General features: G+C 32.5%; 1 protein-coding gene across 1 annotated transcript; it reads right to left on the bottom strand.

The window, feature by feature from the left end:
- Window positions 1-12,886: 12,886 nt before the first annotated feature.
- Window positions 12,887-13,491, bottom strand: LOC120115305 (rapid alkalinization factor-like). Its single transcript, XM_039136039.1, has one exon. It carries the CDS (start codon window positions 13,356-13,358, stop codon window positions 12,987-12,989), a length of 372 nt encoding a protein of 123 aa, XP_038991970.1. The 5' UTR covers window positions 13,359-13,491; the 3' UTR covers window positions 12,887-12,986.
- Window positions 13,492-19,614: the final 6,123 nt, after the last annotated feature.

Below are 19,614 nucleotides of genomic sequence, written 5' to 3'. Positions count from 1 at the left end.
GATTCACCGCTTTTACCGTTGAGTTCACCAGTGTTGTATGACTAAAACCCGGGCAAATTAGTCCTTGTCGTCGAGCCACCGTCAATCGCTATTGGGGGTAAGTTACAGATCAAATTTTGGTAATTTTGGCGTGGTTTGGTTGTGATTTTGGGCTAATAATTGGTTAATAAGAATGTTTAGTTGAATTCGGAGTAATCGACCGAATCAATACAACCCCCGTCGACGTTGTACGCACTGCCACGCACTGACGTACGCGTGGGGCTCCTCTATGATCCATGAGGTTTCAAGAACCGGTCTAGTCAGATTGAACCAGTCCAGTCAAACCAGTCTAAACCGATTAAACTCACCTGAGTCAACTCGTCCGAGTCAACCCATTGAATTTGACTCGTTGACTTTGATCAAAAAGTCAAATTTTTTGAAAAGTCATATTTTATGTTTTTCGACGTCTTAAGTCTGAATCTGAAGTATGTTTTTCCAAATTCGAACCTGAAATCCTCCAAATTGACATTCAAACATGAGCATTCATATGTACTTAAGTAATTTAGTTACGAATAATGAAATTAAGGTTAGAGACTAATCAAATATTATTATTTGAAGGTACACGAGACTCATTAATTTGACCTCCTGATCCAGTACTTACTCGTATGACTCGTGAACCATAAGAATACCTTGATTAGAATATTACTTTGATATTAACTCAGTTTACTATAAATTAGTTTCGAGCAATACTGTAGATTTTTTGTCTGATTCTATTTTGCGATTTGTGTTCCCTATGTGCTACATGATTGTTTTATCTGTTTTAAAATTTATTTTACCAAAATTTATGATTTACTGGTTGATGGCTTATTGACAATGGTTGAATGATATATGTTATCTGATTATTTGTTTTCACAAAAAATATGATTATGTCGATTATGGATCATGGAATTTATTGCTTATTATGTGAACTGTTTTATTGAGATATTGATTTGTGTAGAATATTAGAGTATAGAGGTTCAGCTATGATAAAGCTGATAATTCCTTACGAACCTAAGGAAACCCTTGGGTAGGCTCCGAGGCCACGAGAACTTTCCTGGTTAGGCTCTCAGACCCTAAGATGCTCCCTTAGGTTGGATCTTAATACCCAATGGGTATAAGGTAAGCCCTACGGATGTAGTTCTGGGGAACTGCATATGGTGTATAGGAGGAGGGTAAATTACAAGTTTTAAAACTTAAATTTCATTATGATTTTTATGATATTTTACTGAACTATTACCTGATTATTTTACCATTATAATTTATTTGCACTGTTGGGACACACTGAGCCCTAGCTCACTTTTCAAATTGTTTTTGCTCCTTTTCAGATACCTTTTAATAGGCACCCCGAACAAGGCACTTGGAGGATCAACATATTTCTTGCAGTCCATCTGATTGTAATATTTTTATCTTCTAAATTTACTTCATTTTGGTGACATATGTCTTTATTTTTAAGTACTTATTTTATGACATTTACTATTTTTTATTGATATTCGATTTACCTTGATACAAAATTATAACGTGCTTTATTTTACTTAGTCAGTTATAGTTTTATATTTACAAGTTTAATTTTTATCGTTATTTATTATATTTTTATAGATGTTATTTGTAATATGATTTTAAATTATCGAATAACGTTTTGGAAAATGTTTTAAGAAATTTTAATGTAATCCGTTAGACCTAGTCATAACGAAAAGATTGAGTCTAGGTGGTTACATTTAATTGGTATCAGAGCTTTTAGTTTTTAAACTCCGGACTATGAATGGGTCCTAAATAGAATTTTACACTATTTTGAAAATGTTTTACAAAATTTTTGTAAGGCCATGTCACCCGTTTTTAAAAGTTAAATGTGTATTGTACTCTAGTGCCAAATCTAACCCCAAGTTTAACTCTATAGTGAGTCAAGATCCTCCCTATGAGCGCTAGATGAGGTCGTTGACCTGGTCGCGGGAAAGGTTAATCTTCTAGGATCACTAACCCGATAGATGATTCTAATATAGATCTACCGTCTGTTCCTGGAACTGATATGACGAAACAGGTCAGGGGAGCACTAGTCACTGGTGTTGAACCTACGAGAGTAGTGTTAGATCAGAATCTCGATAGACAACTTCTACAACTGATTGAGTTATGATCAGAGCTGTTGGTGTCGTACCTGAGGTCTCGATTATGCAGTACTTGAGGTCTAAATTACGTAGACCCTGATCACTAATAGGGTTAGGATTTTTAGAGGTTCGACTAGTAGAGCTCCAACTGAAGCTGAAGAATAGATCTTTGATACAGAGAGATGTATGGATCAGTTGGGTTTGGATCTATCGAAAAGGTATCTTGGAGATATTTCAATGCTATAAGGAAGTGTCTATACCTGGTGTGAGTCAGTTGTGCGTAGTATTCCCGCTGATCGTCTAACGTGTTATTTCTTCAAAGTGCTCTTTAGAAAATATTTCCTTGGAGAGCGTTATTTATCTGAGAGGCGACAACAGATCCATGGTGCAGGGAGACATATCAGCCTCTGAGTATGAGATAGAATTTTTGAAGTTGTTGAAGTATGATGCTAGCTTGGTTCCCACTGAGAGGGATATATGCCTCAAGTTTGCCTTAGGACTTAGATATGAGTTGCGTAGGCAGGTTGTGACCCATCAAGGTGAGATTTTCAATTTTATGGTAGGTAAAATGAATGATACTAAGGAGGTGGAGGCCTTGGCTCCAGTCAAAGATCGAGTAAACCGAGAGCGACCTAGGAGGTCTTTCGATTCGAATGAGTCTTCGACACGTCCTGAGAAGAGAACTTATATTTCGGCCCCTAAAAGGAGTAATATCGATTCTAGGCCCGCAACAGCTCCACCCCAAACTGTTAGTCATGGTGGTTCATCAAGTTTGCCTCAGGTGCTTGTTTGTGACTTTTATGGAAATCGACACAGGGGAGAGTGTCGTAAAAAGACGGGTGCTTGTATCTATTATTGATACAATGGTCACTTCCGGAGAAATTGTCAACAACTAGTTTTGTTAGAGTGAACAACTACCCAGACTCCTACACATTCTCAAGCTTCAGTTCAGACCCCATATAAAGGTCGTAGCCAGGGAAAAACTCCTAAAACAGTTTCTAGAGCAAACAGTAGAGCCCGATCCCAACAGAGCAGAGGGCCAGCAGTATCAGACAGTCAGCTTTGGTGTATGCCATCAGACATTGGGATGACAGAGATGAGTATGAGGTTATCGCAGGTACATTTACTATTTATTCTATTTCATATTTTGTATTATTAGACAATGGCTACACTCACTTCTATGTTTCAAGTTTGGTATCTCAAAACCTTTAAATTCTGATAGAGGACACCGAGAGTGTCATTACTGTAATAACTTCAGTAGGACAATCAGTGGTTGTGAATAAGGTATTTAATCGTTGTCCTCTAAAGGTTCAAGGAAAAAAATTTCCTCGCTGACCTTATAAATCTTCTTTTAGAGGAGTTTAATATGATTATGGGGATGGATTAGTTGAATTAGCATCGAGTCAATCTGGATTGCGAGTACAAGAGAGATAATCTGAAGACTTCTGATGGTCGGATTGTTGTGCTAGTTAGTGAGGGTCGAGGTTATCTTTCCAATATATTATCAGCTTTAGTGTTCGATCGAATGATCTGAAATAGATGCGATACTTCCATTGCATGTATCTTGAACACTAAAGGCCCTCCGTCTAAGATTGAGGAGATTCGTATGGTTAATGAGTTTCCCGATGTATTTCCTAATGAGTTGCGAGGATTACATCTGGATAGAGAGGTAGAGTTCGATATTGAGACTTATCCAATTATGTATCTGTTTCTATGGTACCATACCGTATGTCTCCAAAGAAACTTAAGGAGTTGAAGGTCCAATTACAGGAATTAATTGATCGAGGATTCATCAAACATAGTACATCACCCTGGGGAGCTCTAGTTCTGTTCGTGAAGAAGAATGATGGATCACTTATGCTATGTAATGATTATCGGAAGTTGAATAAGTTAACAGTTAGGAATAAGTACCCTCTACCTTGGATTGATGACTTATTCGATCAATTAGGGAGCTACTGTATTCTCGAAGATTGATATTTGTTCTGGGTACTATCAATTGAAGGTAAAGGATTCATATGTTGTAAAGACTGATATCCACACTGGATATGGGCATTATGAGTTTCTGGTAATACCTTTTGGTTTGACAAATGCTCACGCAGCTTTCATGGATCTGATGAACCGTGTGTTCAGACCCTATTAAGATCATTTTATAGTGGTTTTCATTGATGGTATTCTGGTATATTCCCAGACTGAGGTAAAGCATGATAAGTTTTTAAGGATTGTTCTGTAGACACTGAGGGAGCATCGTCTGTATGCTAAGCTGAGCAAGTGTGAATTCTGGCTTCGGGATGTGTCGTTTCTTGGGCATGTTGTTTCTGCAAAAGGTATTCAGGTCGATTCAAGTAAAGTTGAGGCTATTGTAAGTTGGAAGCAACCTAAGAATGTCTCTAAAATCCGTAGTTTCTTGGGCTTAACCGGGTATTATCGACGTTTTGTTCAGGGCTTCTTGATCATTACTACTCTTTTGACGAGATTATTAAGGAAGAATGTTTCGTTCGACTGGGGGTGATGTACAAAATGAGAGCTTTGATAAATTGAAGATAGATTTGACTCAAGCTCTAGTTTTGACTCAACTTGAGCCCATGAAGGATTTCACGGTGTATAGTAATGCCTCACACTCTAAAATTAGTTGTGTTTTGAAGCATAAGGGGAGGGTAATCACTTATGCTTCATATCAGTTGAGGCCGCATGAATGCAATTACTCGACCCAAGATTTGGAGTTGGTAGATGTGATATTTGCTTTAAAGATCTAGACATACTGTCTTTATGGAGAGAAGTGTTACATTTTTACTGATCACAAGAGTTCGAAGTATCTTCTGACCTAGAAGAAACTTAATCTGAGGCAGAATCATTGGCTAGAGATTCTAAAGGATTATGATTGCGAGATTACCTACCATCTAGGTAAAGCTAATATCGTTGCGGATGCTTTGAGCCAGAAGGTGATAGTTGATCTAAGGTCCTTATTTTCCAGGATGAAGTTATATGATGATGGCATTTTGTTGGTAGAATTACAGGTTAAGTCGACCTTGGCCGATGAGATCAAGGTCAAGTAACGTCTTGATAGCTCATTGATTCCCATCTTTGAACAAGTGGAGCAGGGGACTACCTTAGATTATGCTTTTGACCAGGATAGAGTTTTATGTTTCAAACGTCAATATTGTGTACCTGATGATGCAGAGCTGAGACATGTTATCCTTAGTGAGGCTCACAGTAGCCCTTGTGCTATACACCCCGGAGGAGATAAGATGTACCAAAATATGAGAGCGAGGTACCATTAGGTTGGTATGAAGAAGAAAATCTATGATTTTATGGCTAAATGTTTGACTTGTCAGCAAGTTAAGGCATATCACCATAATATGTCGGGTTTGTTACAGTCTATCAAGATTCCCGAGTAGAAATGGGAGCATATTACTATGGATTTTGTTACTGCTTGCCTTTGACCCTTTCAAAAAATGATTGTCTGGGTGATTGTGGATATATTTACTAAGTTGGCTCATTTTATTCCCGTGCAGGTAAATTATTCGTTAGATAAGTTGGCTAGATTGTATATCTCATAAATTGTCAGATTGCATGGTGTTCCACTATCTATCATTTCTGATCAAGATTAGATATTTACTTTGAGATTATGGGAAGTACTGCATGCGGCTCTGGGTATTAAACTAAATTTCAGTACAACTTTTCACCCGCAGACTGACGGTCAATCTGAGCGAGTGATTCAGGTTCTTGGGGATATGTTGCGGGGTTGTGTGATTGACTTTAGTGGTAGTTGGGAGAAATTTTTGTCCTTAGCTAAGTTTTCCTATAATAATAGCTATCAGGCTAGCATTCGTATGGCACTGTACGAAGCACTTTATGGTTGTAGATGTCGTACCCCAATTTTTTGGATGAAATTACGTGATAGAAAGACTTTGGGACCTGAGTTAGTGCGTGAGACTGAGTACACTGTCAGATTGATTCGTGACTGCCGGAAGGAGGCATTTAATAGGTAGAAGTCTTATGCTGACCAGAGAAGAACATACATCAAGTTTGAGGTTGGAGATTAGGTCTTTTTGAAGGTATCTTCATGGAAGAAATTGTTGAGATTTGGGCACAAAGGTAAATTGAGTCCGAGATTTATTGGGTCATATTGTATCTTGAAGAGAATATGACCTTTCACGTGTCTATGTTGAGGCTCTATCATCCAGACCCAAGCCACATCCTTCAGTTAGAGGATGTTGAGTTGAGGCCAGATATATCCTATGAGTATGAGCATGTTCAAATGTTAGATCAAGATGAAAGAGTGCTGAGAAGCAAGTGTATTCCAATGGTAAAGGTTCAGTGGAGTAATCGTGGTCCTGCAAAAGCTACCTGGAGACAGAAGAATCCATAAAGGCTCAATTCCCACATCTGTTTACTCCAGGTAAATTTCGATGACGAAATTTATTTTACGGGAAGAATTGTGACAACCCTATATTTTTAAAAAATAATAAATTTAAAATTTTAAAAATCAATTTAATGAAATTTAGGGACTAAATTGAAAGTTTTAGAAGCTTGCAGTTTGTTTTAAAAATCTACAAGAAGTTCAGATAAGAAGCCCTGAATTTACCCATTTTTTGTCAGCGGAGAAAATAAATAAATGAAGTGGTTGCCACGAGGTTCGATCCCCTTCCACCTGAGAAGGCCACCCACTCCCCTACGATCTAGGCTAGGCTATTATTCATGTTATTTTATTAATAAAATTTTATATAAGGTCTTAAACTCGGTCATATCTAATAATCCCTGAAATTAAAAACCCAAAATCCCTAATTTCACCCCGTCATCCCTCTCCACCCTAAATTCCTCACCGTCCTGCCGCCCTAGCTTGCGCCACCACCTCTGTTTGGTTCGCTGTCGATCGATAAACAAACCCCCAAACCCTTCGTCCAAAATTAACTCATTTGTCGTAAAACCCTCTACGAAGCTTCAATGAAGTAAAACCCCACCGCTCAATTTTTATTTGATTCACATCAATCCATCTGACCGTTCGATTCACCACTTTCATCGTTGAGTTCACCGATGTCGTACGACCAAAACCTGGTCGGATTAGTCCCTCGTTGTCGCGTTGTTGTCAACCGCCATTAGGGGTAAGTTACCGATAAGTTTTTGGTAATTTTGGTGTAGTTTAGTTGTGATTTTACGATGATAATTGATTAATTAGAATGTGTAGTAGAATTTGGAGTAATCGACCGGTCAAAATAGCCCCTGTCGATACCGCACGCGTCGTTACTCGCCGACAATGCACATGGGGTTCCTCCATCATTCCAGGAGGTTTCTGGAATCAGTCCAATCGAACCGATCTAAATCGAATCAACTCGCCTGAGTCAACTCGGACTAAGTCAACCCGTTGATTTTAACCAAAAAGTTAAATTTTTCAAAAAGTCATATTTTATGTTTTTTGACGTCCTGAGTCCAAATCTGAAGTCTATTTTTCCAAATTCGAAACCAAAAGTCTCCAAATTGGCCGTCAAACTCTAGCATTCATATGCACTTAAGTAATTTAATTATGAATAATTAAATTAAGGTTAGAGATTAATCATATATTGTTATTTGAAGGTACACGAGACTCTCTCGATCGCTGGACAGCTCGACCCAGCTCCTCTCGATCAATCAACCTCGTGAGCCAACAGTTACTCGTATGACCAATGAACCTTAAGAATACCTATATTAGAATATTACTTCGACATTAACTCAGTTTACTATGAATTAGGTTTGACCATTATTGGAGAGCGTGGCGAGTCCGGTGCTCAGTAGATTTGCTGTCTGATTCCATTTTGCGATGTGTGTTCCCTATGTGCTACATGATTGTTTTATTTGTTTTGAAATGAGTTTCACCGATATTTATGATTTACTGGTTGATGGATTATGGACTATGGTTGAATGACATATGTTATTTGATTATTTGTTTTCACCAGAAATATGATTATGCCGATTATGGATCATAGAATTTACTGCTTATTATGTGAACTATTTTTTCAGATATTGATTTGGGTAGGATACTAGAGTGTGGAGGTTCATCTCTGATCAAGCTGGTAATTCCTTACGGACCTAAGGTGACCCTTGGGTAGGCTCTTAGGCCCCCAAGATGCTCCATTAGGTTGGCTCCTTATACCCAATGGGTATAAGGTAAGCTCTACAGATACAGTTATGGGGAATTGCATGTGGTGTACGGGAGGATGGTAAACTACGAGTTTTAAAACCTAAAACTTTATTATGATTTTTTATGATATTTTACTGAATTATTATTTGATTATTTCACCATTATGATTTATTTGCACTGTTGGGACAAACTGAACCCTAGCTCACTTTGCAAACTATTTTTGCTCTATTTCTGATACCTTTAGATAGGCACACCGAACAAGGCAGTTGGAGGATCGACGCATTTCTTGTAGTTCATCTAATTGTAATGTTTTTATCTTTCAAATTGACTTCGTTTCGGTGACTTGTTCCTTTATTTTGAAGTACTTATTTAATGATATTTACTATTTTTGCTACTGATATTCGATTTACCGTGATACAAAATTATGGCATGTTTTTATTTTACTTAGTCAGTTATAGTTTTATATTTACGAGTTTGGTTTTTATCGTTATTTATTATATTTTTATAGATATTATTTGTAATATAATTTTAAATTACCCAATAACGTTTTGGAAAATGTTTTAAGAATTTTTAATATAATATGTTAGACCTAGTCGTAACGCATAGGCTAGGTCTAGGGGGTTACACTCCAATTTTCAAGGTAGGGTTTTCCTTCACATAACGCCTTCAAATTTCATGTGCATTAGTCACATTCCTTTTGATGTTTTCTCAACTTGATCTCGATTTAACCATTTGGTTAGCATATCTGTAATGTTATCCTTTGATCTTACAAAATCAACAGAGATAACTCAATTTGAGATCAATTGTCTATGGTATTATGTCAACGACGCATATGTCTCGACTTACCATTATACTTGATAGTCATAATAAAAACATATTGTGGGCACATTTTTCAGCCATTCAAGAATATTCTTCAAGAAATTCCAAAGCTATTAAGCTTATTCTCCATACTTATCTAGAGCTTCAAACTTAAATTTCACTATGAATTTGGTTATAATCATTTTCTTAAGGATTTTCATGACACAAATTTTCTTTCTAGTGTGAAACAAATTCACTTGTGTCGTTGATATATTGAATATCAAATTCCAACTAGCATCATTATGTCCTTCTAAGAATAGCATAGTCAAACAAAATACAATCCATTGTTTAGGATTTATTTTCTTTTGTTTTGGTGATATGACAATTAACTTCTCAAGATACCCCCGCATTTTCAAGTATTTGTATGACATATGTTTTCAACGTTTTCATAACTCATATGGTGTCTTGTCATTTTTCTGGGGGCATTATTTAAAAGGTAATTAGTTGACAGAACAACTTCTCTCTCCCTACATATTTTGTGACAACTCAGAACTTCTTAGCATTTCATTCATTGTTCAATTCTTCTGCTTTGCTACTCCATTTACTTTAGGAGAATATAGTGATGTTACTTCATGAGTAATATCATATTGTGCACACTTCTTACCATATTAATCTATTTATTAAGTTGGTTTTCAACTTCATGTTTATAGAAAATAAATTTTTTCTATAACTTCGTTTTGCTCTTTTAGCAAATACATATAGCAATACTTTTGCTATCATCAATAGAGATAATAAAGCATTTATTCTCCCTAATCTATGCCATTATTATGAAGTTTAAGAACTTGGTCACTAATAATTTATTAGTATCAACATCTTTAATTTTGTATTTATGGTTTAATTGTACACCTTATATTGTGTATCTGATAATACATTCAAGATGTATTTCCAACATAGGAAGTCATAATACTTCCAAGATCCGATAACTACGTTTACCTCATCCTTTATAATAATAGAAAGATCATCTCACATTTGGTCAAATTCACCATGACCAAATAAAATAGGTATAATGCAATAAAATAACCTTAACATTTGACAGTAGTGTCAAATTTACCCGTATTATTTTTCTTTGGAATATTTGACCCCACAACGTTTCATTTTGGGTCAAAAACAACCTTCATCGGATCGAAACTGTTAGTCAACTGACGATCAAAGTCTGATGCTAACATGGCAAGATGACATAACATTACATGTTGACATGGTAGTGCCACATATACAAAGGTGATGATGTGACATATGCCAACAAAATTTTTTTTTCTTAAAATAATTACATATATTTTTTAATAATTATCAACCAATGCAATGATGACCTGTGTCATCATCTCATTGGGGGCAAATTAAATATGAAATTGCAAAACTTGTAATATTGGGGTATTGAACCTAGGTGTTAGGGTTAAAGCCTTTGCGCATTACCACCATACCAAGTCTGAAATTTAGTATTCTCTTGCAAGGTTTAATTTTTATCCCATATATTATTTCTCACACACATTTCATCAAACACTTCTTCTACACTATACTATCTTTGAAAGCTTTGTTCATCAAGTACAAAAGGGTTCGTTTCTTCAATATTAAGAAGCAGAAATATCAATAGAAAATTCACGATCAATTTGGGAATTAAATGTTATATATGAAAGTTATTTCTCTTTAAATCAGCACGTGAGGAAACGTATAACTAAACCATTCAAATTCAAATGTTTAAATTTTCATCAAATCAACATCGAAAGTCCATCAAAAAGCTTAAGATAACCCATAAACAAGCTTTGAACAATCAAATAAAGAAAACATTATTTGGTCATCTAAAACGAAAACGGGAAAAATCAACATCAAAGCACAAAATTTGGTCCTAAACATGCACGAGGTGGAAAAGAATGAAAAAATCTCAATTTAGATTAGCCCAAGTGGACACGATTAAACATCCTACACCGATAAAAAAGTTACGTGGATGAAAATTCAGATGAGTGATAAAGCAAAGAATTTTATTTAATTTATTATATATATATATATATATATATATATACTTATTTAATTTGATATGTGTGTGAAGAGAAGAAGAACATTGAACCTTAGATAGCTCTGGAAATCTGAAATATATATAAAAGGAAAACTAAAAGAAAAAATATGAAAGAGATAGTGACACAGAAAACTAAACAAATATGAAGTGCATTTGATAAACTGATCTTTAAAGAGATATTTTTGCTCTTTAAAGAGATATTTTTGCTCCTTAATATTGAATAAAAGAGCCCTTTCGTTTGTAATGGTATAGCGAATAAGAAGTATTTGATGAAATGTGTGTGAGAGACCATGTATAGGATAAATATTAAATCTTGTAAGAAAAGACTAAATTTTAGATTTAGTCTGATGGTAACGTGCAAGGGCTTTAACTCTAACAAACAGGGTTTGATACCCCAATATTATAAGTTTTGTAATTTCATATTTAATTTATCCCCAATGAGATGATGACACATGTCATCATTGTATTGGTCGACAATTATTAAAAAATATATGTAATTATTTTAAGAAAAAAATATTTTTACTGATGTAACATATGACACATCATCACCTTTGTATATGTGGTACTGTCATGTCATCATGTAATGTTATGTCATCTTGCCATGTTAGCACTAGACTTTGATCGTTAGTTGACTAACGGTTTCTATCCTATGAGGGTTGTTTTTTACTCAAAATGAAATGTTGTGGGGTCAAATATTCCAAAAAAAAAAACAATTCAGATAAATTTGGCACTACTGTCAAACATTAAAGTTATTTTATTGCATTATACCAATAAAATAACATCTTATGTTATGACATCTTGAAATTTCATTCATAGAGTTTTACAAGTTTCACATCGTGGCTCACAATCACGATTTTATTTAACAAACAAAACTAGAATTAATAATAATTTTAATAATAAATCAAAATTAAATTTTGATTTATTCTATTAATAGAATTTAGTAATGAACTAAATTTCTGAAGCAAATCAGTAACTTGTTGTTTTCCAACGATTTCTATATACATTAAATAATTCTATTAAACGACATAATTAAAATTTCAATTAATTTCAAATACGAAATCAAAGATTCTAATAAACATAAAATTAATTCTTATTTATTTTTGATTTTATTATCTGACAGAATCAAATATTCTTAAACAAAATCAGTAATTAAAATTACTTTCACGAAAATTTCTGTTATACAGATTTGCCACTTTGAAATTTTAACAAACTCATTAAGATGGTAAGATAAATTTCGAAATAAATTTATTTGTTATCTCGTTTTCTCATAATATCTTAGTCGTTTCAAATTTAAAGAAAGATAAAAGAAAGAATTCTAAATCGTTTCGGATTAAAGGAAAATATTTAAATTTCGCCTACATAATTAACTTCATTGTTATCAATCAAAACTTCAACATACACCAAATTTATTGAAGGTGCAACATTTCCAACAATTTCTGTGCATACAATTCATTTCAACTTTGTTGAAGTTATTTATTGAATTGATGTCTATAGTTAGTTCGTTTAAAAAAATAATTGTGAGAGAATTTAATAATAATAATAATAATAATAATAACACCTAAAAACACATATTTTCTGTTTGGAAATAAAAAATTACATTTCTTAAAAAATGGAAAATCACCCAAAATGTTAAAAATGGAAAATAAAATGAAAGCTAGAGATATTGTGAGGAAGAAGAATACAAAAATAACAATAATTCTTTACAGAGACATTAAAGTTAATTTTTTAAAAAAAAATACTAATAACATGATTATCATCAATCTCTCCGCATCTCCATTTTTTTTCTTAATGTATAGCAATCAAACCCCAATAAAAACCGTGAAAAAAAAGTAAAAGAAAACCTGAAAAGGAAATTGTTTTCATTTTTCAAAACAAAAAAAGAGAAAGCTCAGCTCCTGCACCTTGTGATACGGCTGCATCCACGGTTGTAAGGGTTAGCCTGAGCTCTAGGCTGGCAATTGTAATAGGAAGCGCCACGGCGGGAGCAAGGGACGGTGTTCCTCTGGAGCGCGCCGTAGCTTATGTACCTCGTGGTTTGTAAAATACGGCGGTTGATCTCCGAATCAACCTCAAACTCTTCTTCCTCTTCTAAGCATTCGCCTATGGAACCCTTGCATGCCGATCTGGCGGCGGCGGCGGTTGACATCCAACCCAGGATCGCCTGCTGGCTTTGGCTGTCCCCAATCGCATCGACGGTCATCATCATCATCACCGTAGCGAAGATCAAAACAAGCTTACAAGAATTGATAACTACTGCCATTGCAATTTCCAAAAAAAATGTTATTTTCCTCTGTTTGGCTTTGAATTTGTTTCTCGATTCCTTCCCCTTTGTAATGCGAGTTGGTTTATTCTTTGCTTTCTGTTTGGTGGACTTGTTTTTATTTCTTTTCTCTCCGTTTCTTAGTTTTTAAATTAAAGACGGAAGAGCTGGTTGGAAACTTTTTATAAAAGATGGTTACTTTAAAATGACACTCATTTGGATGATTATTACAGATATGCCATTACGAGTGATCTTGAATAAAAAAAAACTCAGGATTAATTAATAATAATTCAGGTGGAAAAAGATTATGTATAAATTTTTACTTTTAAAAAATGAAGATACTTGATAAAAATGTATGTTATTAAGTATAATATATATGGTAGTTTTAGAGGGGTGAGTTAGTTTTTTTTTTCGTATAAATGAAGATGTTTATAAAATTATTATATAAAATTTAAATTAATCATTTTAAAATAATTAATGCTTATATTTTTAATCATTTTTATAATTGAATATATGATTAGACAACTCTTGACACTAATTTAATTATAATAAAATTTTATATTTGTAATGATATAATTATTTGAGTCGACTGTTTTCTAATTATAATTCGATGTGCTTGTTTATATATAAGTTTAGGCCTAGTTTGAGAATGCTTCTCCGAGCGAGTTTTTTCAAATGAGTTTTTTCAACGAAAAAGTATTATTTTTTCAATTTAATTGGTTTGAATCAATAATCATATTTCAAAATTAAAATTTTAGTTGAAAATGAGTTGTTTGATAATGATTTTACATTTCAAACGGAATTTTAGACCCAAAACACTTCTATAAACATTTTCAAATCGTTCCTTAGCGAATCTTTAATTTATAAAAAATTATATTTATCTTTTTTTAATTGTAACTATATAATTTTGAAAATGACTTGATTAGTTTTATATTTCTAGAAATTTGATCTTAGTTTTATGTTAAAAATGTTTAAAATGAGAGATTTGTTACCTAATGAATGAATTGAGATTTAAGCATGACGATATGTTTAACGGCGGATCTATAAATTTGAGGATGTGAATCAAAATTTTAATTTTTTTTTTAAAAATAATGAGTGTATATATATATATATTAATTTGTTTTTTAATATATTAATTAAATTTAACTATTTTTTTTAAAATAATGAGATTCACTTGTTTTCTACGAGAGCTTAGTGTATCTGATACTGTTTATGAATACGTTACGTCAAATAATTTTATATAAATTATATTTAAATTCAGTAAAATTAAACACAAATACGATGTATATATTTTAAAATTTACATAAGACAGTTAGTGATGGAAAATAATGTCGAAAGCTTGGTAACATTGACTTTAGTTGAGAAAAGGCAGTTCCGATATTTAAGTGAAAGCAATGGCAAAAGAGGCAAAGCCCGGCCCTTAATTGACTGATTTTCTCTCCACTTGTTTCCAATGAATACGAAAGAAATAAAAAATAAATAAAGAGGAGAGGAAAGATGGCATCTATTCCATTTCGAATAAGATGTTAACTGAAACACGTTATCTATTTGCTTCACCACTAATTTCTTAATTAATAAAATACAAAACATCATTTTGACTAATGATTATTTGACAATTGCTTGGTTTCACAACATGTCTACCACTTTTGAACAAACATTATTCTTGTCTTCTTATTAAACATTATTTTTTTTAATTAAAGTGATTATAAATAATAGTATTCGGTTTAAATTGTTTTAATTATTTAATAATAAATTCTTAAATATTTTATAATCGTAAGATTTCGAACATAAAATCTTTAAAGATAATAATCATACATTTAACAGCTTAAATCACTTAATTCTTACAACAAATATTACTTTTAAATGTGTTTAAGTAAAACTTCGTAACTTTAAAAAAAGTAAAACTTCATTTATTTGTGTTATTTTCCGTTATGATAAAATTATCTCTAATCTCCTATTAATTTGACAGACGTGTCATCAAAAATATTTTTAAATATATTTTTTTAAGTGTATATGTAATTAATTATAATTATACCTTACTCTAAAAATAATTTTTTGTCGAAGTGATATCACAAATGAATTTGTCATGTTCGTATAAAACCCTGACATTAGTTAACTAACAATTTTCATCCAACAAGAAAATATTTTACTTCAAAATAAAACGATCAGTGCTAAAATACTCTAAAAAGGATAAGGAAAAAGTAAGCGTTGGTGCAAATGTTTGGAGGTAATTTTATTATTATGTCTTTTTTATTAAGCTATGGTGGTTACAAAGTAATATATGTTCTAAATACTCTCAAGCATTTGACAATGAATGTTTAATCACCCATGTTACAGTTTTTAATGCTCGAAATATAGAACTCTAGTGATAATAATTATTCCTTTAACTACTACTATAATTTCATTAGTGCTATTGTGATATACATCTTTTAGTTCATACCAAAAAAATAAGAGAGAATGAGAGATAATATCCCAACTACATGTTTAATATTTCAATTATTATTTTTATTCTATTTGGTTATTTAATTATTTTTTAAAATTATACTTAATATTTAATTTTAGTTTCATTTTGATCATTTATCTTTAAGAATTTAACATGATATTGATGTGTAATAGTTAGTGTTAAAATTTAAACGATGATTGACCAAAATAAAACAAAAATATAAGGTTAATGTATGATTTTAAAAAATAAAGATTAAACATCCAAAACATATTAAAAATAATAGTAAGTGTCCTAAACATAATGATTACCCTAAAATATATAATATTTGCAACATATACACATTATTATTATTTTGTTACCTTTTTGGTTTCAAAGCTACGTCCCAATTAATCTGGACCGATCTACGTTCCATATTTAGTTTTGGTGGGTGAGTCTCATGGTGAAGATTTTTCGTATACACAGACTCAAATCCGTAACCTTATTTAAACAATATCAAACTACTTATTACTTGAACCAACTCTGTTTATATGTACGTATATCTCTAATATCAGTCATAAAAGATATTGTTAATATGTGTGTGTGTGTTTTAGATATTAATATATTTACATTCGTAATTTTTAATATATTTTATGATGTTTTTATCACAGTTATATTATTTTATATATAATTATATTTTCATATTACATTGTTATAATTCTACATAATTCGACTAAAAATACAACATAATTGTATCGAGTGGTTATCAAAATCAAACGTGAAATCCACTAAACATGTGATAAACTTTTGGCTTTGAAAGTAGAACTGCAATGGCATGCTGCCATTCTCTGACGATGTGATAGTTTTCCTTCCATTTTCTTCCATATTTAATTTATTGAATTATGCAAAGTATACTATATAAAAAACGTGGGGCCCTAACACAGATCACCAGGGCGGTGTTTGCGCGTCCCAAAACCTAACTCATTTGTACCAGCTGGTTCTTATATATATATATATATATATATATATATATATATATATATATATATATATATATATATATATAAAATAAAATCTCTCCTTTTTTATCCCCAAATTGAGTTGATTAATGAAATAATTCCATTTTTGCAAAAAAATATTATTACTTATTATTTAGGATAAACTAACATTATTAATCACCATACTATATCTTATTTTAATGATCGTATTATCCTTTTCAGGCCGATCCAATAAATTTTAATGCAGGCAAGATAATAAGTGATGCCCACCAATGAACTATCTTTTCCCTTACATAAACTATGAGATATTGTTCCACAGTTATGTTGCTGTAAAATTCCCAAACCAATTGTTGAATTATATCGCTCAGGTGAACACAAAAAATATCCCATTCCAGCTTCGCTATAGTGTTTTTGATGTAGGCACAGGCATGTGGGTCTTCAACAGAGAAGAGATCGAAACCCTTTTTATAGCAAAAATTATTACCAGAAAACCCCTCATTATAATGATGTTAGTGTTCAACATCAAGGAACTATACCAGAGACGTGTTGGAGACTACTAGCGACACTATTGACGGTGCCTACGGTGGTGGAGTCGGTGTGCGAGGAGAAGCCTTCATGGTTATCTTCTTCTTTGGAGCCATTAATAGAAGTAGGAAAAAAGGACTCAACTAGCAAAGAAAAAGAAAGGATTAAAGAAAAATGTGAACTTTAAGATTTTGAGAAGTAACGGCGGGAAGAGAGGAAAGAAAAAGGAAAAGAGAAAGGTAAAGGAGAGTTAGTAGGGTTGGTGGGGTTTTAATTCTTTGGTAAAAAATGGGATAAAGATGATAATGTTTTATCTCTCTATTTTGAAATTGTATGGTTGGATAAGGATAAAGGAGGGAGAATGAAAAGAAATTTGAATTGATAGTAAGTATAAGTTTAAATGGACGGTTGTGATGGTGAAGTGAAAAAGTGGAAGACAACTCACTATTACTTTTTTACCATTAAAATTTTACTGCCCAACTGACCAATGTTGTAGGCAGCTGATATAGCACTCTACAACCAAATATTAATAATTGTGAGGCAGCATAATTGGTTTAACCAATGGTGATGCATCGAATGATGTTCCAGCAATCCCTGTACAAGAAAATGAAAACTGATGCCGTTTAAACATGTTACCCTGGACTAAGGTCCATCTAGTATATGTATTGGACTAACCCTGATCCTTTTTATAATTGGATGTTAGTATCACATTTTTCTTCTTCTTATTTTAGTCTTTAGAGATTAATTTTAACCATTGATTTAATATAAATGGTAATGTGATATAATAATAGTTACCATACTTAACATTTTTCTTATCATGAAATAATTTAATTCTTAATATTTAAAAATTATACTATTTTAATCAATCTCTAATTTAAATCTTGACCTTATTATTGTCGTCACCTTCAACCACTGTCCAAAATTTTTGATACTTTCTCCGGAAGATTCACCCATCATGCTTCCTTCCTCCCACCCTTTTTATTTTAGTTTTAATTTGATTTTATTAGTTTCTTTTCAATTGTCAGAACAGTTCTTCGGAAGCGGGTATTAAATTTTGACTAAGTGAACGATTAATTTTTTTAAAGTACATTGATCTTTTGAGTTAGATGGGGTCGGATATTTAGAATTACTTTTTTTTATTTTATCAAATTTGCGTCTTACAAGAGATTCACTCGGAATGATTCGAGATCCAATTACGTGTGAAGAATGATAAAACTCCTATGGTGCTTGAAATCATTATCAACATAGTTATATGTTGTCTTGATAGCTGAAATTAAAATTCGAGCAAACAAGTCAAAAGAAAAAGAGAAGGCCATTTGAATGAAGCACTGGATCCATTAGTAACTTCTTCAAGCAAGTTGAAAGAAAATGAGGTCATTTGAAAATTCGGCGTAGAGTAGTAGTTGTATCGATGAATGCTCGGTATAATTATGGGTTTTCATGATTCGTAGTATTATTTAGGGAATTTGAAATAAGATAATTCGTGTCCTAAGTTCTTTAGTAAGTGTGTTTGTACCTTACCTTACCTTGATTTAATTGATAGTGTATATTAAAAGATGCATATGTGTTTGAGAGAAAGTTCTAGCATGATGAACATGGATTGATCCCTATTTTTTTTATAATACAGAAAGGACAGAAGATTAGTGCATGAAAACTTGGTCTTGTTCTACTAACTCAGCCATTTCAGGAGGAGGAATGTGGTGGAGCATCACCCCTATCGGACAACTTCTAGCCATCTTAGCAATTTTATCCGCAAGCATAACGATAGCCTTACGGTAAACGTGGTTAATCTTCATTTTCTAATCTCTGTTTAACAACTCACGGATCAAGACATTAATCCCTTTATCATCAGTGGCATTAGCCTTTTGATTGAAAGTTGCATCAAAATATGTCTTTTTTGCTTTAAGTAACTAAACTATTTTTGGTCAAACTAAGTCCTTAAACTATTATATATAACCACTTCAAGCACATAAACTATTTTTTGGTCAAAATAAGTCCCTAAGCTATGACTCTCTTTTTTTTACTTTAAGTCCCTAAACTATTTTTAGGTCAAAACAAGTATCCGATTTTGTGTGACGTGTCAATATCTTATTGGTTGAAAAATATTTTTCTAACTAAAAAATGATGGTACTTAAAAATGCTTAAATATAATAGTTTAGGGACTTAACTTGAACCAAAAAATAGTTTAGGTACTTATAACAAAAAGAATACATAATTTGAGTACCTATTTTTACTTTAAGCTTAACTGAATATAGAAATAATTAAGAGGTGAATGCTATCTCAATTATGTATGGTTAAATTTAATTTTGTAATT

This window comes from Hibiscus syriacus, unplaced genomic scaffold, assembly GCF_006381635.1.
Source record: "Hibiscus syriacus cultivar Baekdansim isolate YM2019G1 unplaced genomic scaffold, ASM638163v2 tig00110263_pilon, whole genome shotgun sequence".
Classification (NCBI taxonomy): Eukaryota; Viridiplantae; Streptophyta; class Magnoliopsida; order Malvales; family Malvaceae; genus Hibiscus; species Hibiscus syriacus.
The sequence above is the reverse complement of the archived record's forward strand: the minus strand, read 5'-3'. Positions and strand labels throughout refer to the sequence as shown.